The sequence below is a fragment of the Ctenopharyngodon idella genome, chromosome 6 (genome assembly GCF_019924925.1).
Source record: "Ctenopharyngodon idella isolate HZGC_01 chromosome 6, HZGC01, whole genome shotgun sequence".
Classification (NCBI taxonomy): domain Eukaryota; kingdom Metazoa; phylum Chordata; class Actinopteri; order Cypriniformes; family Xenocyprididae; genus Ctenopharyngodon; species Ctenopharyngodon idella.
In genome coordinates, this window is record NC_067225.1 from 24390918 (window position 1) to 24414941 (window position 24024).

Below are 24024 nucleotides of genomic sequence, written 5' to 3' on the forward strand. Positions count from 1 at the left end.
TACATGTCAGCCAAGAGCAAAGAAATAAACCAGAACTAGACCTTATCTGAGCCACAAAATCTTTATATATTATTTATAGAATCGTCTTAGCATAACAAGCCTGTTAACAAGCAGAATCACTGAAGGAAAGAAGAGAACAGAAAAAAGAGACAAAGAGAAACACAACACAAGAGCTACAACTGACTTCAGCCACAGCCTTAGACGAAATCAACTTAAATTAAAAGACATTAAATCTCTTTAGAGATTTAGCAGAGGAGAATTAAACAACTCCACAAACAGCATTACAGCTTCACATATTACTAACCAGATTGATTTTATTTCTGTCATCTACAAAAGTTCTTATTGAGAATTAACAGAAGTTTAACGCTCATGTTTGTTTCATTTGAAGTCACCATAATGGTGATTGGAGTTTCCATTAGTTGGGCTCTTAACTATTATATATTTGCTTTCTTTGGCTGCCGTGATGGCGTGTTTGTCAAACACAATTAATCTTCTGATCGGTTGTTTTCCATTCTAAGATTTCAGTGACGGTTGGTTTGTTCCATTGCAAGATTTCAAAGATGGTGGGTTTTGTTCCTTTTCGAGATCTCAATGACTGTCAGTTTTGTTTCATTATGAGATTTCAATGACGATTGGTTTAGTTCCTTTACAAGATTGCATTGACAGCCTGTTTTGTTCCATTCCGACATTTTATAATGATCGGTTTTGTTCCTTTATGAGACTTCAACGATGGTCGGTTTTGTTTGATCACAAGATTTCAGTGACAGTCGGTTTTGTTTCTTTTCGAGATTTCAAAGATGGTCCGTTTTGTTCTATTACAAGATTTCAGTGACGGTTGGTTTTGTTCCTTTGCAAGATCTCAATTACAGTCGGTTTTGTTCCTTTACAAGATTTCATTGACAGCCTGTTTTGTTCCATTACAACATTTTAATAATGGTCGGTTTTGTTTCATTACAAGATTGTAACGACAGTTGGTTTTGTTCCTTTATGAGAATTCAACGATGGTTAGTTTTGTTTGTTCACGAGATTTTAGTGACAGTCGGTTTTGTTCCTTTACAAGATTTCAAAGATAGTCCGTTTTGTGTAGTTATGAAAGTTCAATGATGGTCGGTTTTATTTTATTCACGAGATCTCAATAACGGTAGGTTTTGTTCCTTTACAAGATTTCAAAGGTGGTCCGTTTTGTTCTATTACAAGATTTAAATGGCGGTCGGTTTTTTTCCGTTGAGATTTTAAAGATGGTCAGTTTTTTATTTTATTTACGAGATCTCAATGACGGTAGGTTTTGTTCGTTTGTTCCTTTGTGAGATTTCAAAGACAGTTGTTTTCTTTCTTTATGAAATTTCAATGGTAGTTGATTTTGGTCCTTTACTAGTTTTGTTCCTTTATGAGATAGGGCTGTAGTCAAGTCCACCTTTGTCGAGTCCAAGACAAGTCCAAGTCCAGGACTAGTCGAGACCAAGTCAAGACCGAGTCCAAAGAGGTTCAAATCCAAGTCAAGTCCAAGTCCAAAGAGGTTCAAGTCCAAGTCAAGACCGAGTCCAAATGAGACAGTCAAGACAGAGACAGAAAAAAAAGAATCCTCTTCAAGACCACGTACATAACTATTGATAATTTATGTGATGCAAGAGACAGCATATCTTCTATTCTAAGATAATCATTTTGCATTATTATTTGTAATGATCAAAAAGCATGTGCAGAGTAGCGAAACTGTAGGATCAAATAAGTCCATTTTATTTACTTTAGGTAACAATTTAGCAATTTCACTAAAGTCACATAAAGCTGAAGTGCAACTTCACATTTTCAGTCTTTTTTATTATAGTGTAACAATCACATTTTGGGCTACCAATGGAAAATGGAAAACAATAACAAGCAACACAGGTGTCACTAAAAAAAAAAAAAAAATGACATGCTCCCATTCTTGAACTTATTACTTGTCCTAAAGAATCTATAGTAGGCATACAAAGTAAATAAAACAATAAACCAGTGGGTTTTTTTTGCAATGACGATGACTTGCGATAAATAAACTAGTAATTAAGTGTGCATATTAGCTGCCTGCTTGTTTTTAAATTCACTTCAGCTGTGGTTCCCAAACATTTTACAGTCGCGTACTCCCTGAGGCATTTAACATTCTTCTGCATACCCCCTATCTTCCACTTAGACTGCTGCAGTCACACGTTTTCCATTAAGGGATAATATTTTCCCCCTTAAACTGATTGTTCATTAAAGTGCTTTTTTTTTTTTTTTTTACCTTTATAAATACCTTTATAAAATAAATAATGTTTTAAATTAAAAATATCCAAAAGAGAAATAAGCAATGATGTTAAAACGAGTGATACTTTTAAATATTAAATTAAAACCACCAGTAGGTGGCGGTAAGTCACTGTCTTAATGAGTGAGTCATCGAGTCATTCATTCAGTAATGAAGCAAGTGGTGGTATTTTTGAAAGGGTAATTGAATCATTGACTCTCATGTTTTTTTCACAGCCACAGATTCGTTCACAAAACATCGATATGAGTCGCAGTTCTGCTGTGGCTTTCGTTGGAACTAGAGATACGCAGACTGCAATTTTCTTGGCCGATTCCGATTTCCGATTTTTTGATAGTGTGATCTGCCGATACCTATTTTTGCCGATTCCGATTTTCTTTCTAAGAACTATAATTGACAGCATATACAAACAAAAATCTACTTTTCTTCAACACAAAGTTTTATTTTCCTAAAAAAAAAAAAGAGTAAAACTCAGTAATAAAATAAGAACTAATAAAAAAAAATTGCAAACAACAGCACAAATAAATGCAATAGAATAGAGAACTATGAAACTAAGTTTTTCAGGTTAAGTAGGTTTTTATTCAGGTAAGAAATACAGAAATTAAAGTAATCAAATGTAAAATAACACATCCAGTGTTATTTTACATTGGTTACCTTAATTTCTGTATTCTTTATTGTAAATATTAAATACAGATTTATTCTCACCATTAAAGGTATAAAACGTATTCAGTCAAGAGCAGAAAGTGATTTTCTTTGTCTTTTGTTCTTTAAATAACACGACAGACAGCAGCAGGAATATTGGACTGCTGTCCCTTTAAGAGTTTATGAACGGACCCATACTGTTACACAACATCCACAATCGATGTTGAAAAAAAAAATCAAATTGACATAGAAAAATTGACATCCATTTGACATCCACACACTGATGTCCAATTGATGTTGTAAAAAAAACACCAAATTGACATAAATTTTTTGACGTCAACTTGACGTCCACACACTGATGTCCAATTGATGTCGAAAAAACAACATCAAATTGACGTCAACTTGACGTCCACACACTGATGTCCAATTGATGTTGAAAAAATTGATGTCCCCATCAAATTGATGTCAAATTTTTGACGTCAATTTGACGTAGACACACTGATGTCCAATTGATGTCGAAAAAAACCCCCATCAAATTGATGTCAAATTTTTGACGTCAATTTGACGTCGACACACTGATGTCCAATTGATGTCGAAAAAACCCCCATCAAATTGATGTCAATTTTTTTATGTCAATATGACGTCCACACACTGATGTTCAATTGATGTCGAAAAAACAACATCAAATTGACGTCAATTTGACTTCGACACACTGATGTCCAATTGATGTTGAAAAAAACCCATCAAATTTATGTCAATTTTTTGACGTCAATTTGACGTCCACACACTGATGTCCAATTGATGTCGAAAAAAAAAAACATTAAATTGATATAAATTTTTTGACGTCAGTTTGACGTCCACACACTGATGTCCAATTGATGTCGGAAGAAACAACATCAAATTGACGTCAATTTGACATCGACACACTGATGTCCAATTGATGTCGAAAAAAACCCATCAAATTGACGTCAATTTTTTTACGTCAATTTGACGTTGACACACTGATGTCCAATTGATGTCGAAAAAACAAAATCAAATTGACCGGAATTTTACGTCGACACACTGATGTCCAATTGATGTCGAAAAAAACCCCATCAAATTGATGTCAATTTTTTGACGTCAATTTGACGTCGACACACTGATGTCCAATTGATGTAAAAAAAAAAAAAAAAAAAAACTCAAATTGACGTCAATTTTTTGAATTAAAAATGTTTTAAATTAAAAATGTCTAAAAGAGAAATAAGCAATGATGTTAAAACGAGCGATACTTTTAAATATTAATCTAAAACCACCAGTAGGTGGTGGTAAGTCACTGTCTTAATGAGTGAGTCATCGAGTCATTCATTCATTCAGTAATGAAGCAAGTGGCTGTATTTTTGAAAGGGTAATTGAATCATTGACTCTCATGTTTTTTTCATAGCCACAGATTCGTTCACAAAACATCGATATGAGTCGCAGTTCTGTTGTGGCTTTCGTTGGAACTAGAGATGCACTGATTGCAATTTTCTTGGCCGGTTACGATTTCCGATTTTTTGATAGTGTGATCTGCCGATACCTATTTTTGCAGATTCCGATTTTCTTTCTAAGAACTATAATTGACAGCATATACAAACAAAAATCTACTTTTCTTCAACGCAAAGTTTTATTTTCATAAAAAAAGTAAAACTCAGTAATAAAATAAGAACAAATAAAAAAATGTATTCTTTATTGTAAATATAAAATACAGATTTATTCTTACCATTAAAGTTAAAAAACGTATTCAGTCAAGAGCAGAAAGTGATTTTCTTTGTCTTTTGTTCTTTAAATAACATGACAGACAGCAGCAGGAATATTGGACTGCTGTCCCTTTAAGAGTTTATTAACGGACCCATACTGTTACACAACATGCGTTTTCTTTCTTAGCTATTTAACGATCCAAAACTGACACAGTTTATCTGAATAATCGCCAAGACGGGCATTTTGACATAATTTTGTATGTATTAAGCTCAGTAAGTCACTTATTTTGGTACTTGTGTGACTCTATTTGACTTCTGTCTCTGTTTGAGACTGAGCGTGGCTTGTTCGCTCCACTAATATAGATCAGTGGTGCGCGCGATTTTGGTGTGAGCGTGAAACCTGCGGGAACCGGAGCGAATGAGACGAGTGATGCATCTCGCATCCCGCGCTGCTCTGATGCATCTCGAACAAGCCTTCCATCAACAATGGCGGACGCTTCGCTAATATTGATGCTCATGGCTTTGCGAACCTACATCGGCATCCAAACATGGCTCGCCGTAATTTGTATATAGAGGGAAATTACAATCGAGCTGCTATTAGCTCGATTAGCTGCTTTTTAAAAAATGGCGGTCACAAGTTTCTTGTTGGTCACGGTAACCCCGCCCCAGCCCCTAACGCAAGCACTTCTTACTTTTAGCCCAGCAATGTTTTGGTGCTACTTACAAACCGCTTTTCCTGTTTCGGAGCTGGTGATTTGGGTGTCGAAAGACAAAGAACTGATTTGAAACTAGGCTCTGGCTCCGAACCAGCACTCAAACTGCCTTGGTGGAAAAGGGGTAGGAGAGAAGAGAGCAAGAACGCGCGGCTGACGTTATTGCCTGTGCGGCGCCACTGGTAACAACGGATCGGCTCGGAATTAGAAAGAAGTGAGACTGACCTGCTGGACTCGGTCGAGACCAACTAGAACTTTTGGCGAGACCAATGACCAAGTCCGAGATAAGTCCGAGTGCAAATACCAACGAGTCCGAGACAATAGAAAAACGTCTCGAGTCCGAGACCGGACTCGAGTACTACAACACTGTTATGAGATTTCAGTGATGGTTGGTTTTGTTCGGTTACAGAATCTCGGTCTGTTTTCTTCGGTTACGAGATCTCAATGACAGTCGGTTTGGTTCCGTTATGAGATTTAAATGACAATGTCACTTTGAAACAAATCAAACTGTCAGTTTTGCTTTGATACGAGATTTCAGTGATGGTCTGTTTTGTTCCTTTGCAAGATTTCAAAGGTGGTCGGTTTTGTTCTTTTACAAAATTTCAATGACAGTCCGTTTTGTTCCTTTACAAGATTTCAGTGATGGTTGGTTTTGTTCCTTTACGAGATTTCAATGACTGTGAGTCTTTTATGATGGTTGGTTTTCTTCTGCTAGGAGATTTCAAAGACAGTAAGTTTTGTTCCATTACGACATTTCAATGATGGTCGGTTTTGTTTTGTTACAAGATTTTAATGACAGTTGGATTTCAGTGTCGGTTTTATTTGGTTACAAGATTTCATTGACAGTCAGTTTCATTCCTTTACGAGATTTAAAAGATGGTCCGTTTTGTTCTATTATGAGATTTAAATGGCAGTCGGTTTTGTTCCTTAATGAGATCTCGACAATGGTTGTTGTTGTTTTTTCTGTTATGAGATTTCAAAGACGGTCAGATTTTTATTTTATTAACGAGATCTCAGTGACGGTAGATTTTGTTCCTTTGTTCCTTTACAAGATTTCAAAGACAGTTGGTTTTCTTTTTTTACAAAATTTCACTGATGGTTGGTTTTATTCTTTTACAAGATCTCAATCTCAATGACGGTTTTGTTTTGTTATGAGATTTCAGTGATGGTTGGTTTTGTTTGGTTACGGGATCTCAGTCGGTCTGCTTTATTTCTTTGTTCTTTTACGAGATTTCAAGGACAGTCTGTTTTTTTTTAAATTTTATTACGAGATTTCAATGATGGGCGATTTTGTTCTTTTACGAGATCTCAATGAGTGTCAGGTTTGTTTAATTACGACATTTCAGTGATGGTCAGTTTTATTCAGTTACGAGATCTCAATGACAGACGGTCTCGTTTCGTTACGAGATTCTAGTTACAGTCGGTTTTGTTCCATTACGAGATTTAAATGATGGTCGGTTTTGTTCCTTTATGGGATTTCAATGACAGTCAGTTTTCATTGTCAGTCAGTCAAATTTTCATTTGTTCAGTTACGAGATCTTAATATGTTCTGTTCATTTACGAGATTTTAATGACAGTTGGTTTTATACCATTATGAGATTTCAATGATGGCCTGTTTTGTTCCGTTACAAGATTTTAATGAGGGTCGGTTTTATTTGGTTATGAGATGTCAGTGACGGGCAGTTTTGTTCGGTTACAAGATTTCAATGACGGTCAGTTTTGTTCCTTTACGAGATTTCAATGACAGTCAGTTTTCAATGTCAGTCAGTTTTGTTCAGCTACGAGAACTCAATACAGTATGTTTTGTTCTTTCCATTACAAGATTTCAATGATGATTGGTTATGTTCTGTTACAAGATTTCAATGACCTTCAGATTTGCGGGGTTATGAGATTTCAGTGACTGTCAGTTTTGTTTCATTACAAGATTTCAATGACGATTGGTTTTGTTTCTTTGTTCTTTTATGAGATTTCAAAGACCGTCGGTTTTGTTTCGTTACGAGATTTCAGTGATGGTCGGTTTTGTTCCTTTAAGGCAGGAAGACACCAAGCCGACGCCGACGAACTAGTGGTGACGAAAGCAGACTGCAGGGTTGGCTCATGTCGGCAGCGTCATGTCGTCCGATGCTCGACAGCCGACGGCCAAGTAGTACGTCCATTCTGCGTCTGCGTAAGATGAAATGTCTTTCTGTACCAGCTGGTGGCAGTAGCTGAACAGCCAATCAGAATGATCAGATGGCCAGACTGACCGACGAGCTCCAACGCTGATTCAACATGTCGAATCGGCCGAAAACAAGCCGACGAGGACCAACTTCAGCCAACGGTGCGGAACACACAGAGAAAACTTAGTCAGCCAACGAACAAAAACTGCCCGACGACCGACCGTCGACTTGGTGTGTTCCTGCCTTTAGGAGTTCTCAATAGCAGACAGTTTCATTCCTTTACGAGATCTCAATGCCTGACTATCAGATTTGTTTAATTACGAGATTTCAATAATGGTCAGTTTTGTTCAGTTACAAGATTTCAATGACAGTTGGTTACGATTCGTTACAAGATTTCAATAACGGTTGGTTTTAGTCGGTTATGAGATTTCAATGACTGTCGGTTTTGCTGGGTTATGAGATTTCAATAACGGCTGTTTTTTCTATTATGAGATTTCAACGCCACTCAGTTTGTACTCAAACAAAATTTTACTGACAGTTGGTTTTGTTCCGTTACGAGATTTCTATGATGGTCGGTTTTGCTCTGGTTAAGAGATCTCAATCGCCAGGTTTGTTCCATTAAAAGATCTCAATGATCGTCAGTTTTATTCTGTTATGAGATTTCAATGATAGTCGAATTTGAAACGATTCAAACTGTTTGTTTTGTTTTGTGACGAGATTTTAATGACGGTCAGTTTTGTTCCTTTACAAGATTTCTATGATGGACAGTTTTGTTTGGTTATGAGATCTCAATGATGGTTGTCTTTGCTGGGTTACGAGATTTCAATGACTGTCAGTTTTTTCTCATTACAAGATCTCAATGACAGTCAGTTTTGTTCCTTTAAGAGATTTCAGTGACTGTCAGTTTTCAATGATGGTCGGTTTTCTTCTGTTACAAGATTTCAAAGACAGTCAGTTTTGTTTCGTTATGAGATCTCAATGACAGTCGGTTTTGTTTCTTTAAGAGATTTCAATGACGGTTGGTTTTGTTTCTTTACGAGATTTCAAAGACAGTCGGTTTGTTTCGATTATGAGATTTCAATGATGGACAGCTTTGTTTCATTGTAAGATTTCAATGACGGTTAGTTTTGTTCCTTTGCGAAATTTCAATGTCCGCTTCCTATGTCGGTGTTATGGTTTAATTGGTTACCGTGTTAAGTTGTGACCACACGCCAGATTTGAACGATCGGCCGCAGATTCGTCAATTCCGAAAGCCTGTGCAATATGTCCATTACAATTAAAGAGTTAGTTCACCCCAAAATGAAAATTCTGTCATTAATTACTCACCCTCATGTCTTTCCACACCTGTAAGATCTTCGGAACACAAATGAAGATCTTTTTGATGACAGAATGCTTTCAGATTTTCTTCAATTGACTGCCTTTGTAACTGAAATTTTGACGCTTCAAAAACTTCATAAAGAGATCTGAAAACTAATCCATATGAATCAAGTGATTTAGTCCAAATTTTCTGAAGAGAATCGATCACTTGTTATGATGAACAGATTTAATACAATCCAACCCTCTCCATTGACTTTGTATTGCGTGAAGCTGCTTCCTTGTCATCTCTTGCATCTAAGAAAAGACAGAACAATACCTCCCAGAACATCCCTGCTGCCCTTGTCAAAAAAAATTAGAGCTAAATTGACTAACAAAAGTGGCTGTTCAAACAAAAACTAACTTTTCTTAAATGTCTTACAAAAATAAAGATTTTACAGGTCATTCCTGGGACTGTTATTATGAAACCATTTCTTTGAAATGCAAATCTCTTGCAGTAAATCATTAGCTGACAACAGCACATGTGTGAGCTAATGTAACTACTGTATCACTCCATCAGCAACTACATAGTTACTGCCTTTAAATAGAGCAACGTGCAGCATAACATCAGTGTTTCTGGATCATCACTGACTAAAGAACAGGCTCTACTCTTCAGCACAATGGTAATCTCACAAAACTCAGATAACAGAAACAGAACATTAAACACAGATCTCTCTAGATCTCAGCATCTTATTAAAAACCACCCTGACTTTATTTCTTTCATTCAAAACTTCTTAATGAGGTGTTGATGTTTTATTGAAAATAATAAAGTTTGAAGTCACCGCTATGGAGGTAAGCGCTTGCTTTAGTTGGGCCCCTGACCCTTGACATTTTAACTTTATTTTTTTTCCAATTTTTGTGATTGTTTTTAAAGCACATTTGCTACAACAAACTTGTGAGAAAAAAAAATTCTGATCAAATGAATTTGGTTGCTTATTGTTGATGATTTCGTCATCGTCATATGGTGTCCTTATTCAATGACCTTTAATTTCTGTGTTCCTTTCATGTTACTGTAGCCCTATAATATTGCATAAAATCCTGCCCTGCATTGATATTTTGAAAGTTTTTGTCATTATGCAGGATCATGTAGACACACAGAGACATCAAGATTCAGTGTATGAACCTCAATAATGGTGAGAAAATTTTCAGATAAACAGATTAACTCTGAGCATCACAAAACAAGCTACTAAAGTCAAAAGATTTTTGTTTATTGTCACCATTGTTGAGGTTCATACACTGATTCATGATGACTGTGTGAGTCTGAAAGACACTGCTCAAAACTCTGTCTGTATAATGAATTAAAAAACTCATAAAAAGAAAAAACTAACACTCAGAGTTTAGACTCAGGAGTGGATCAGGGAATCAGGACACTCCATGATGACTGAATCACCATCATTAAATAAATTCATCTGATCAGAATTTCTCTTGTAATTTTTGCTATAACAAGCATGTTTTGGAAACACAGTTAAAACAACCAAAGAAAATCTAATGTTAAAATGTCAAGAATTAAGAGCCCATCTAAAGCAAATGCTCACCTCCATAACGGTGACTTCAAACTTTATTATTTTCTATAAAACATTGACATCTAACCTGTCACCTGGTAACGTTCCCAGAACGTTCAGAGACGGTCACGATGTGGAGTTCTTTTAAGGGTTGGGGGACATTATTTGGTGGACCTTCAGGAAACATTCAGGACGTTCTGGGAATGTTTAGGGGACTATTACTATAGGACGGTCTGTTAACTTCCCGAATGTCTTCCTTGTAACGTTCTCGCACGACCATAAAATAACCAAAATAGAACGTCCCCCTAAACTCATATCGGGAACGTTATTAAGTGACCAACAGAGTTCCGTGTGGGAACGTTCTGTTAATGTCCCAAATATCCTCTTTTTAATGTTCTTATGTGACCATAAAATAACCCAAATGGAATGTCCCCCTAAAGTCATATAAGGAACCTTGAACTGCAGCACTTTCATTACCAAAAGAGGATGTTTTAAGAACGTCCCTAATGTTCTGTAAAGGCTCGGAATTTTCGTCACCTTCAGAGAACTTTTAGGAAACATTGCGCAAGGTCACAAGAACGTTGCCTTCTACATGGGTTATTATCTGGTTGGTGATATTAGCGAAGGTTTCGTTCAACGATAAACGATGAAGCAAGGAGTCTTTATCAGGTTGCAATTTTCCATGGGGGCCATTGTGGCCTAATGGTTAGTGAGTCTGATTGGTAACCCAAAGGTTGCTGAGGTGCTCTTGAACAACCCTAATCACCACAGCATAATGGCTTGCTCTCCACTGCTGTGTGTGTGTTCACTACTCACAATGTGTGTGCACTAACTTGGATGGGTTAAATGCAGAGTATGGGTTACCATACTTGGCCTTCACATGTCACTTTCCCCTTTCACTTTCATTGGTAATGTTCTTTGAGTATATCTGCACCGAATGGTAAAAAAGAGTACAGTGAAGCATCAAGCAGCAGTGCAGACCTTGAAGGAGGTCCAAGACTTTTGGGAAAAGGCCCACATTCCCATAAGGCCTTTTCAGCACGCTGTGAAGAAGCTCGAAGACCTTGTAGGAAAATGGGAGGACGTGAAGAAGAACAAGAGGTGAAGGAGTGAAACACAACAGAAGAACGAAGAAGAATGTCAGATCGTCATAAAATATCTAGATCAGATCTCAATTTTGTTAACTTTAGTTCACCAGCACAGTAATTTCACTTTTTAACATTCCGCTTTTACATCTGCAAGAACATAAGGATGGATATGTCGAACTGTCATGATCTAGATCAGATCGCAGTTTTTCAAAGATCAGTTCTCATCAGCAGCGTTGTAATTTAACATTTTAAGACTAACAACACTGCTCTCATTTTTAACCTAATTCACCTTTTACTGATGGTCTTGTAGCTATAATTATTAATTACGTGCTGTTATGGTCATTAAGACGGAATTTCAATTTTGTTGAGCCTAAATGTAGTCCAATCTCAGCTAAATTTGGTTTGTTTCCATTTCTCATGAAGGGGAGTTGATTGAGCTGGTGAGAGCAGATTTCAAAAGTCCAAAAAAAAAAAAAAAAAAAAAGGGGGGGCCATCCTATTGTACATTGGACTATTATGAACATTCAAATTAGCAATAATTTGATATTGTACTTGTATTTAATAAATATCAAATTTACCTCTAAATAATTACACTAGGTAAATTTGATTACCAGAAATAAATTAATGCACAATTTTAAAATGGCAGTGGGGCAAGTTGCAACAACAGCATTAGCAAACGAATATATCAAAATTTGTCACCACTACTTACAGTTTTTTTTTTTTTTTTTTGCATTATTTGGCTATAAATAAATGCAGTTTCTCTTTATAGTATCTATAGACTGTTTGCAACAAGAACGAAATTATTTTAGACAAATGAGAGTGAATTTCTGGGTCTTGTAGTTCTTAAATGCCGCATGTTATTGAAATAACCGTGGCGTGGCACCCTTGAAACACAATTTCCCAGAAACCCGTCGTGCTCCATTGGTTACATAGTCACTCGGCAAGCCGAAAAGACACGAACATCGGGGCGATGGACCGCTGCTGGACTCTATGAAGAGTCGGGATAATAAGTTTCTCAAACAGAGGACGAAACGTTTGAGAAAATACAGCGGACAAGTTTGCTCCAACTTCGTCGGAGAGAGGTGAGATCTAGGCTACACAAGAATAAATGGACTACTAAGAGTTTTGTTCAGGAATGATGCTTTATTAAATATTTATCTTTTCTGCGGGAGAGCATCGCGCGCCCTACTGAACCCGCCCCTAGGTTAGAAAAACTGCCATGAGAAACTCACGTATAGAAAGATGAAGAAAAGAAAAAAAGATACAGACTCAGCGAGGAAGACACAAATGTGTCAGTTGAGTCGGCGTTGATGTTTTGTTTATAATGTTTAACGTTAAACACTCTAAAACAATGTTATGAAGAAGTCAAGAAAAGGTCTGGTGCCGTTATTTTAATCGCATTTCGTGCACGCATTTCATAAAATAACTGCATTTCATAAGTGCGTTTGCTGGATATAGTTAGTGTATCAACGCTTAGTCTGATTTCTGTCCTTTTTTTTCGTTTTGATAGTGTTGACATGGTTAGAAAATTGAGTTAGTTTCTGTTTTCAAGACGGACGATCTGACGATGTTCAACAGATGGAACAGAATCTGCATTACGTTTACAACAGCACCAGACGAAGATGCAATTAGCGCAATAAGTACAAACAGCCTACATAGTTTTATTGTAAAACAAGAAACGGTTTTTGCTTTGCAGTTAGAGCGAAAATTATTCATATGCAAATCCTCTCTCTCTCTCTCTCTCTCTCTCTCTCTCTCTCTCATTCTCTCTGCATATTCACGGTTTGGTTGGCTAATCATTTGTTAATCAAATCTAGTAGTAACAGGAAGAATCTGGAGATGATACAGGCGTCAAATGACTTAGATGGAACTGTTAGTATGCTCACAAACCTAGTTTTTTATTGCCATACAGCAAGACTCATTTCTTATCAAATGAGTTACTTCTGCTATGCGGGTAGCCTACATTTCCATGTCCCCATATCTTAATATGTTGGATAAACCACAAATTTTAAAGTGAATATAGGGATGTTAGGATAGTATAGTATAGTATTTAAAGTCACCATGAAATCAAAATTGACAGTTCTTGTTTTTTAATGGAATATTGCAGTATTTATTATCATGTGCCCTCATAATCTTTAATCAAAATAACGTCTCCTCCTTCTTGCATCGACATCTCTGATGACATCTCTGATGTTTAGTGGCGTGAGGGTGGAACAACCTGTCATTCACATGAGATCGCAACAATAGCAAACCACAACAATCCAATCAATTCCTGATGGACAAAATCAAGTCTTGTCCTACATTTTTTTTTTTGCTCGAGAAGCCGATTCACTCAGAAATATGTCACAATAGGGAAGAAAAGATGATCACAACATATGTTTCATGTTGACTTTAAGTCTGAAAGTCTGCAGTATCCTTTAAAGAAATGCTTTCTTAAATTCGTATTTGGTGCACTGTGTAACATGACCCCAGAGTACTCTGGAGACCTGCTTGAAGCAAATCAAAGAATGGTCCAAAAAAAAAAAAAAAAGTTTCTTTTTTATTCTGGCCACTATTTGTGAAGTATTATTTTATAAAAACAAAAACAGGATAAGTACTTTTAGACAACAACTTCAGATAATTTTTATTTTAATTTAGCACTTAAGAGTCTCTTTATTTAAATTTGAAGGCATTTTTGTCTTCCTATTGTATTTTGTTTTTATATATGCATTCAAATTTAACTTGCCATGTTTTGTCAGTTGTAAATTTGACACTGAATGTGTGTTTTTAGTATTCCAATGCACTGGACTTAGGATAGATGTCCAGTCAGTTAAGTTAATAAATAACTTGCCAACTTGAAATTTTCCATCTTCTTGTTATCGAAACTCAGTGGAGGAATGAGATTTTGTGATTAACTGAATTTTGTACTGAGAATGTGAAAAGGCCCATGCATTATGTAATAATATATATTTAGAATGGATTCAGCTTAAAATATTATTACAAATGAATAAAAGTCCAGCAATCAGTTTTAGAGTCCTCAGCTTGTTTGTCTTTCTTCATATCATGGGTTACCAATGAATGAATATTTGGTATTTTCAATCACATGTTGTTATTTAGTTCATGCAGTGGGACACTTGTGGTTTTAAGCCAATTATGTTGTCTTTGAAGACATCAAATTGGTTTAGACATGAATATTCTTCTTTTGATTTTGTGGAAACATTCTGTTTAAAGAGCTCTGCAGAGCTATAAATGTTCTATTTGAAACTGTTTTGTTTATGTATTATGTATTATTGTAGGGAATGACACTTCTAACCACACATCATATATGTGTTGAATGTACAGTATATGTCTTTTTATGTTTAGGCTTGTTTGATTAATGATAAACCTGCTCACAGACCCAGTCATGACTCTTTGACCTCTGCAGGTGGTGGAGTGGTTGCCATGGTGGATAAAATGTCAAGTTTTCTACACATTGGGGACGTGTGCTCCCTTTATGCTGAAGGCTCTACCAGTGGCTTCATAAGCACTCTGGGGTGAGTTGATTGACACGGCCCATTATGATATAATGGAATGCTTTAAAATCACATGTTCATTAAATTTAATGAAAGCACTTTAGCGGATATTATGAGCAGGACATTTTAAATGCATTTGATCCAAGAGTGATTATTACAGCAAATAAATGATTAACAAGCTGAACCAGCTGATTTGTCAGAGACCTTTAGTTTTTTCCATTAATTCTTCAACATTAAACTCTCTCTGTTTTCCGCTGAAAAAAAATCTTAAAGAAATTTGTTAATTTACTGTGGAAGACAAAAGATGTTTAGCATATTGTACAAGCTTTTCAAAACATTTTTTTTTCAGTGAAAAACTACTTAAGGTCATAAGACTTCTAATATAGTCACATGGACCACTTTTATGATACCTTAAAACTTGTCTTTGCATTCTTTTTAAAGCATCTGTTAATTGTAATTGCATGGAAAAACCAATTAATACTAAAATTCCTCCTTTTGTGTTCCTCTGAAGAAACAAATGTAGGATGAATTAAAGATGACAGATTTTTCATATTCAGGTGATCTAACCTTTTGAAGATCAAGACTGCGTGAAGTTTGCTGTAGTTGAATGCTAATCTTTGATGTGTAGATAAGAATAACCAGCTGTCAGCAGTTTAACCCTGTTTATGTATGTGTGTGTGTCTGTGTTTTTGGCTGACTGGTCTTGGAATTTGGATTATGTCCAGTAAGCTGCTGCTTTGGGCCAAAAAAGGCTAAATACAGACGGACACTTACAAATGCACACCATTATTTACTCACTCAAATGCACACAGATGTTCAGACTTATCAAAAGTAAAAACTTCTACAGAATAACACTCTCGTTTATTTCAGGTTGGTTGATGACCGATGTGTTGTTCAACCAGATGCAGGGGACTTGAACAACCCACCCAAGAAGTTCCGGGGTGAGTTTGTGCGTGCGTGTGTGTGTGGATGTTACTCTGGTTTATTTTCAGTTAAGACAGGAAGTTCAGTTACTTACTTGGCTTTGAAGTCAAAGGTCACATGATGTACCCTAGAGAAAAGTTTGTCATTTTCATGAAAACCTCTTAATTTAACATGTCATTCTTAGGAATAATTATGTATTCCAAAACTTTGTTATTGTCAATCATATCTTTGACCGCATATATCAGTGTAGAACAGTCTGATCTAATTTCCATCGACTTTACTTTGCTGTGGAAATTGTTACCAACACAGAAAGCACAGATCTACTTAGTTTAAGGACTTAATAAATGATTGTACTTCAAAGGCTGCACACAAGATTGTGTGGTTGAGGCTGACTGCCCTCTAAACTCACTCAATCTAAACTCTGATCACTCAAAATGCATCTGCTGGTGACACTGAGAAGCTACGTCAAGAGTAGGGGTGTGTGTATGTTAAGTACATTTTAGCATCAGTGTGTGTACTGGTTTCCGTCACTAGTTGGCCACTTAATGTTAAAGGAATAGTTTGTCCTAAAATGTAATTCCTGTCATGATTTATGTTTATCAAAAGCCATGTGATTTTATATTTTATGTGAAACCTTTGCTTTAAAAGTTCACACTGCTCTTCCATACAACAACACCATAGTTACTATAAAAATTACAAAAATACCATAAAAGTATCAAAGTAGTAGATTGTACACTATTGCACTAATAAAAATCTTTTATAACATTTTTTAATGTTTTTACTGTCACTTACTGACCACATACTTTTGAACAGCAGTATATTTATAACGTGAGGAACTATCCCTTTGACATTTATCTACTTCTCTATCAAGCACATATGTCTCAATATCACAACCCTGCTGATAAATAATCCCAGCACAGTGTGCTTGAGTCTGTGATGAAGGGAGGAAGAGAAGGAGAGATAATTGTCTGATGGTCAGCGGGCCCCAGTAGAGAGGAATGCGTACTATTTCCTTCAAATATAAACACACACTAAAGCATAATGGAAGCATGTGATGAGTTAATTTTCTATTGCTATTATTTTTTCATCAATATGTTTGTTTTGTTTTGGTATGCATTGATTTCAAAATGATTAAACTTATGATTTTTATCTGGCAGATGATACATAAGCAAAATAGTATAATTGACTGGGACTGTAGGATGGATCCGAGCTATATCATAGAGGATTGGTGTATGGAATCTTTAAGCTTAGGACCAGTAAGCAACACCCTGGCAACCACCCATAACACCTTAGCATAGTAGCATCAACTTTTCTCTCAGGAAAAATCTAGAAATCTAGTTCCTTTTTTGTAATAGGACACTCTTAAACACTCCTGTTTTTATATGAGTGTATGTTCTACATTCCTCAAATGACCCTAGAGCTTTTTGGTGTTTTATCAGCCCAATCTCCAGAAACTAGAAACAGAGACCAGATTCTCTCTCTTTCTCTCTCTGTCAGTTTGTCTCTCTCTATCTCTGACTCCCCCTCTCTCCTTATTTGGTAAGACTGGAGTTCTGCTGAAAAAAAGAAGTGCATTTTCACTTTTATGTCTAGCACTTTTCTTATCACATTTGAAAGACAGTCTGTTTTCTGTCATATTAGGTGCTTCTGAATTTACCCTCATTATTTAATCAAGTTCTGTTAAAAATGTTAAAAGGTTTTATGCATCTGATACGATGGACTAGTCCTGTTTTAGCAGATATGCACATATAAACCACACCGACACTCCATTTACATAATGATTTTCATACTGATTTTCTTCCTTACCATTTATGATCACCTTATCATCCTCATCAGCTTGTTTTGAAAGCTGTGTGTGCGTGTCTAAACACAATGTGTTTGTCTGTGTATGTGCTTACAGAAGTAATGAGTGATGGTTGTGTTCTGTTTGTCTGTGCTGGGATGAAATGTGTGTTCCCTCTTTCTCTCTTTGTAGACTGTCTGTTCAGACTGTGTCCCATGAACAGATACTCGGCACAGAAACAGTTCTGGAAAGCTGCCAAACCTGGAGGAAACAGTACCACAGATACTGTTCTGCTCAACAAACTCCATGTGAGTGTGAAGTTTAGTCTCCCTCTGGCCACGGACATGATCTGTTTGTTTATATTAATTTAGGGAATTCCAGTCGCTGCTTTGGAATAACGCTGTTCATAATTGCTGGTCTAGAATTAGTATCCATACCTCAAATGATTGGCTGATGGCACCACAAGAACGTACACAATCGCAAACCCTTCAATAATCCTGAGCAGCGATGTTACAGTCACGATTTTGATTGGATGGAGGCAGATCATCTGAATGCAAGTTTGCAGTCGATTGTAAGAAAGGGGTGGGGTTTAAGCAGGCAAAATGATTGGAGAAGCCTGGCATACGTCACCAGAGAGAAAAAAAGGGCTGGGGAAAAGTCAGTTCCAAAAATGGTAAACTGGTAAACATCTACTAAAATATAATTAAATTATAAACTAACCAGCCAAAACTTGAGCTCTAATCCTTATTTTCTATTAAGAAATAAAAAAAACTGATTAAAGATCAGTGGCAACTTCATCATTGTTTGCTATGTGTATGCTCAAAGACAATGTATTAATTTCAGTAATGATTTTACATTTTTAAACCAAATTTATTTGTATTTCGTAGATTATGGTAACATTAGAAACAAGTTCATCCAAGAATGTAAAACATTCCTTTACAAATAACTTCAAAATCTAATTTGAATAAATTTGCAACCTTCAGGTAGTATTAGGTATATTAGCTGCCTATGATACAGATAAAAACAAATCATGCATTTATACTTGCTCTTGAATAACTTAATTATCAAAATGCTGTGAGCAGTGGAATGTGATGCATGTGTAAATAAATAGCACATAAAATCTGTTTTTTATTAAAAGAAAAGAAGGCATGGAGGGACACACCTCAACTTCCTAGACATCATAGCTTCAGCCTGCAGTTAGTTCATACTCTACTTATGACCTTATATATACACAGAATGTAGAAAAGTTGCTAACGATAAAGAAAGACGTGCTTGTAAATGAAACAGATTGTGAAGAATGCTTTGTGGGCCATCTGAACAATGTTACAAGACATGTCATTAAAAAGAGCACAGTTTGTTTACTACCCAGCAGCTTCTTTTTTTGGAGGACAGCTCAGCATGATCACTATATATTTATCAACTTCTCTGAAGCTCCCTCAAATGTTCTGAAGAGCAGTAGAAACTGAATGTGCTCTTGTCACATGGTCCTTTGCAGCTCATGTGTATTGCAATTTTTTTCCTATTCTTTTTTTTCTCTCACTGTGTTTTGTTTAGCATGCTGCTGATTTAGAGAAGAAACAAAATGAATCGGAGAACAAAAAGCTTCTAGGAACTGTCATTCAGTATGGCAATGTCATCCAGGTAAATCTCTTACAAACACATAAGCGCAAATATTACTTCAGGTAAAATTTAAATTATATATATTATACAGAACATTTATAAGCACTTTAATGTTGAAATGCTGAATATTTAGCTGTCAAGTTAATTGTGTATCTGTTCACATATATTTGCAGCTTCTCCATCTGAAGAGTAATAAGTATCTGACGGTAAATAAGCGCTTACCGGCTCTTCTTGAGAAGAATGCCATGCGTGTGACACTGGACGCTGCAGGGAATGAAGGCTCATGGTTCTATATCCAGCCCTTCTATAAGCTCCGCTCTATAGGAGACAATGTGAGTATGTCATCAACCTCTGATTTTTTTATTTGTTGTGTAATTCCTAATTCTCGCACTTACATAAATACACATTAGAGTTCCACTTATTATGTTTTGTGTGTGTTAATGTGTGATATAGGTGGTCATTGGAGATAAGGTTGTGTTAAACCCTGTCAACGCCGGACAGCCCCTGCATGCCAGTAGCCATCAGCTTGTGGATAATCCAGGATGCAATGAAGTAAAATACACACACACACACACACAAACACACACACACACACACACACACACACACGTTGATGCACCTGTCATTATAACATTCCATAGGGGTTAATGATTTTTATACTGTACAAACTGTATATTCTATCCCCTTACACTAACCCTACCCCTAAAACCTACCCATCACAGAAAAGTTTCTGCATTTTTACATTTTTACATTGTTTAGTATGTTTTTAAACCATTTTAATTGCAAGGACTCAGGAAATGTCCCCATACACCACTTTTACATTGAAATACCAGTGTAATACCCATGTCATTATACAAATTTGTGTTCTCATAAATCATATAAACAAGCAGGAAGTGTCCTCATAAACCACCTTTGCATAAATAAACCACATATGACAGATCTCTCTCTCTCTCTCTCTCTCTCTCTCACACACACGCACACACACACACACACACAGACTTTAGATATTATTGAATTTGCCATATTTTTTGTTTCTATTTTTCTCTCTGGCTATGTTAAGAACGGAATACTAGTGTACTGCGTACTGCCTACAATTTTCTAAAAGTAGTATGCAAATGATAAACATTTCAAACAGTATTTAGACAGCATCACATAAACAGTTGTCACATGACCTCAGTCGGTTTCAGGTTTGTGTTTCAGTCAGTGACATCAGGTCATCTAAAAATTAAAACAAATATTTTGCATTTTTAATTCATATTTTGACAAAAGTGTCTTAACTTTTGATAGTTTGGGTTAAGATTTTTTTTAATTGTGGCTGGTATTCTGAAATTGTACGTAGTTGTATCATAGTATGTTATTCCAAACATAGCCTCTCTTCCAGGGTTATTATAGTTAACTATATAGACATATAGTAAAAATAACTAATAAAAATTACAAATTCAAATAAAATCTAACTATGTAACTATAATATAATAGTAACTATAATAGTATCTCAATGATACTAAAATAACACTGCTCTATTCCAGTGGTTCTCAACCTTTTCAACTCCAAGGCCCCTCATTGTCCACAACAATATCCAGAAATAACACTTTCAAAATTAGGCTACCTCATATAAGACATTGGGAACACTGGTTCTTCAAAGAAAAAACAGTTGATGAGGGGGTGAATTAAAATAAAAAATATCTTGTGTTTTAGTTGTTTTAATTTATTTCAATGCTATATTGCTTTATTTAATTTGTTTTAAGTCATCTTTAGGCCTCTTTGGAAGCTGAGGCCCCATAGTAGGCCCCAGTTACCAGGTTGAGAACCGCTACTCTATTCCATTATCTTTTTCTCTCTCAGGTGAATTCAGTGAACTGTACCACCAGTTGGAAAATCGTTCTCTTCATGAAATGGAGTGACAACCAGGAGGTTGTCTTGAAAGGAGTATGTTTTATACACATATATGATGCACTGCAGTAACCTTCAAATTTACTTACTTTTTTAGGACCTATAATTTACTTTCTTACCTTTTAATGGCCTTTTAATGAAATACATGTTATCAGGGTGATGTGGTGAGGCTTTTTCATGCGGAGCAGGAGAAGTTTCTGACGTGCGATGAACACAGAAAAAAGCAGTATGTCTTTTTGCGTACCACTGGACGCCAGTCTGCAACTTCTGCCACTAGTAGCAAAGCACTCTGGGAGGTAGAGGTAAGTTTAGGACTTAGCTTTGTGAAGTTGACCAGTTGTTTTGTGAGTGTTATTGTTGGTTTGGGAACCTGAACAGATGTTTGCATACTTTTCAGGTGGTTCAGCATGACCCCTGTAGAGGCGGAGCCGGCTACTGGAACAGCCTCTTTAGGTTCAAACACTTGGCCACCGGCCATTACCTTGCTGCAGAGGTTAGTCCGAAATATTTCCCAGAATACAAGTTTACACACATACACACATGCAAATAAATCAAACTAGAGTGTCTAGTTAGAAAGCTTGATGTAGAAAGAGTAACGTGATTTGCGACATTTATCTAATCGATCTCACCTTATTGTGATCAGGTAAATCCAGACTATGAAGAAGAATGCCTGGAGTCCCGTTCCTCTGTGAGTGTGTGCTTGAGAGTGTGTGTGACTGTGTGTGTCTGTGTTTTTCCCCTTTCATCTTCTGAGCTTCTTCTGAATTTATAGTATGAGCAATTTGAGGGTCTCTTTACCATATTTCACTCATTTCAACACACATTAGTTGAGCCAAAGCAGTCATCTTGAATGCAGTCACAGTTGATCGATTGTTTCTTTCGCAGCTGGATTCGGAGCAGGAAATGATGCGGGCACGTGCACGTAATCCTCAGGATAAAGTAATATACACACTGGTGTCCGTTCCTGATGGAAATGACATTTCGTCAATCTTTGAGCTTGACCCCACCACTCTGAGAGGCGGAGACTCGCTTGTGCCGAGGTACAGCGAGATTGTGAATTATTGTGACATCTTCTGATTAAGTACACTTATTTTAAACATGTTGTATTTTGGATTGTGTCTGTCAGAAACTCGTATGTAAGGCTCAGGCATCTATGCACCAATACGTGGGTCCACAGCACCAACCAGCCAATAGATAAAGAGGAAGAGAAACCAGTCATGCTCAGAGTGAGTGAGCTTCTGTCTATGTATGACTGTAGCATTGGTTTATGAATTCTCTGAAGTGTGTCTCCTCCACTCTATATTTGTGTTTCAGATAGGAACATCTCCTCTGAAAGAAGATAAAGAGGCTTTTGCTATAGTGCCAGTGTCTCCGGCTGAGGTTCGGGATCTGGATTTTGCTAATGATGCTAGTAAAGTGTTAGCTTCCATTGCAGCCAAACTGGAGAAGGGCACCATCACCCAAAATGAGAGGAGGTAGAGGTTACATTCATCTTTCATCCATGCGTCCAAATCCATCTTCAACCATTAATTCATCTTTTCATTCATTCATCCATCCATCTGTCCATTTGACCTTATTCTACCCACCCATCCATTTGCCCTTTTTTTGTTCTTTCTTCCTTCATCCATCCGTCTGTCTGTCCATCCTTCCTTCCTTCCTTCCTTCCTTCCTTCCTTCCTTCATTCATTCATTCATTCTTTCCTTCAACCATCCAGTCATCCATACATTCATTCATCCATCCATCTGTCTCTGTCCTTCCATCATTTCTTCAACCATTTATTCATCTTTTCATTCATCCTTTTATCCATCTGTCCATGTGATGTTTCCATCCATCCATTCCCATCTTTTTGTTCTTTCTTCCTTCATCCATTCATCCTCTGTCTGTTTGTCCATTAAATTATTCATTCATCCATCTGTCTGTCCATCTGTCCTTCCTTCCTTTGACTATTTTATTTTTCCATTATCCATCCTTCTGTCCATCCCATTTGTCTGTCTGTCCATCTGTCTGTCCTTCAACCGTGCAGTCATCCAATAGGTCATCCATTCATTTCTCCATCCATCTGTGCTCTTTTACATCCATCCATCCATCCACCTTTCTTTAGTTCATTTGTTTTTTCTTTCTTCATCTATCCATGTATCCATTAGTCCATCCATCAATCAGTCAATCCATCCATCCATCCATCTCACCTTTCTTTCCATTTCATTCCTTCCTTCTTTTCTTAATTCACCTATCTATACCTTCACCCACCTACCTGAGCATCTTTCTGACCATCTTATGTTTTTTTTTTTATCCATTTTTATGCTCATTTTTTAACCTGGTCACACTTACAAAAACACATTGTCTGCCAATCACTCTCTCACACACAGGTCAGTGACAAAGCTACTTGAGGATCTGGTGTATTTTGTGGTGGACATTCCCAGCAGTGCTCAGGATGTGCTGGAGATCACAGTCAACAAACCCAACAGAGAGCGGCAGAAACTCATGAGAGAGCAGAACATACTCAAACAGGTACATACTGTCTCACTTGTAGGGTTTAGTTTTAAAACTTCTCACTGACATTCCTTTTTAATGACCTTTCAATTCATCTTGTGCTGTGATTGGCCAGATATTCAAGCTGCTGCAGGCCCCATTCACTGACAGTGGGGATGGCCCTATGCTGCGACTTGAGGAGCTTGCAGACCAACGGCACGCACCCTTTCGCCACATCTGTCGGCTCTGCTACAGGGTCCTACGTCACTCACAGCAGGACTATCGCAAAAATCAGGTAAAACTGCTGTGAAACAATGAATGCAAACTAAGTTACACTAATAAAACTAAAATTCACTCACAACCCCTTGTACTATATATTGTACTATGTGCAATATTCTCTCTCTC

General features: G+C 36.7%; 1 protein-coding gene across 6 annotated transcripts in view; it reads left to right on the forward strand.

The window, feature by feature from the left end:
- Positions 1 to 12366: 12366 nt before the first annotated feature.
- Positions 12367 to 24024, forward strand: part of itpr1a (inositol 1,4,5-trisphosphate receptor, type 1a) — a 32654-nt gene continuing 20996 nt past the window's right edge. For 4 of the 6 annotated variants that reach the window (XM_051898255.1, XM_051898257.1, XM_051898259.1 and 1 more), the window contains exons 1-16: positions 12367 to 12523; positions 14845 to 14953; positions 15803 to 15873; positions 17832 to 17947; positions 19194 to 19280; positions 19433 to 19591; positions 19713 to 19811; positions 21102 to 21185; positions 21305 to 21451; positions 21547 to 21642; positions 21793 to 21837; positions 22035 to 22189; positions 22276 to 22375; positions 22464 to 22624; positions 23517 to 23658; positions 23756 to 23914. In XM_051898255.1, the coding sequence (XP_051754215.1) occupies positions 14862 to 14953; positions 15803 to 15873; positions 17832 to 17947; positions 19194 to 19280; positions 19433 to 19591; positions 19713 to 19811; positions 21102 to 21185; positions 21305 to 21451; positions 21547 to 21642; positions 21793 to 21837; positions 22035 to 22189; positions 22276 to 22375; positions 22464 to 22624; positions 23517 to 23658; positions 23756 to 23914 (1713 nt within the window). In that variant the 5' untranslated portion in view covers positions 12367 to 12523; positions 14845 to 14861. The remainder of the gene's footprint in view (positions 12524 to 14844; positions 14954 to 15802; positions 15874 to 17831; positions 17948 to 19193; positions 19281 to 19432; positions 19592 to 19712; positions 19812 to 21101; positions 21186 to 21304; positions 21452 to 21546; positions 21643 to 21792; positions 21838 to 22034; positions 22190 to 22275; positions 22376 to 22463; positions 22625 to 23516; positions 23659 to 23755; positions 23915 to 24024) is intronic. The other 2 variants (XM_051898258.1, XM_051898260.1) reach the window with 1 other exon arrangement.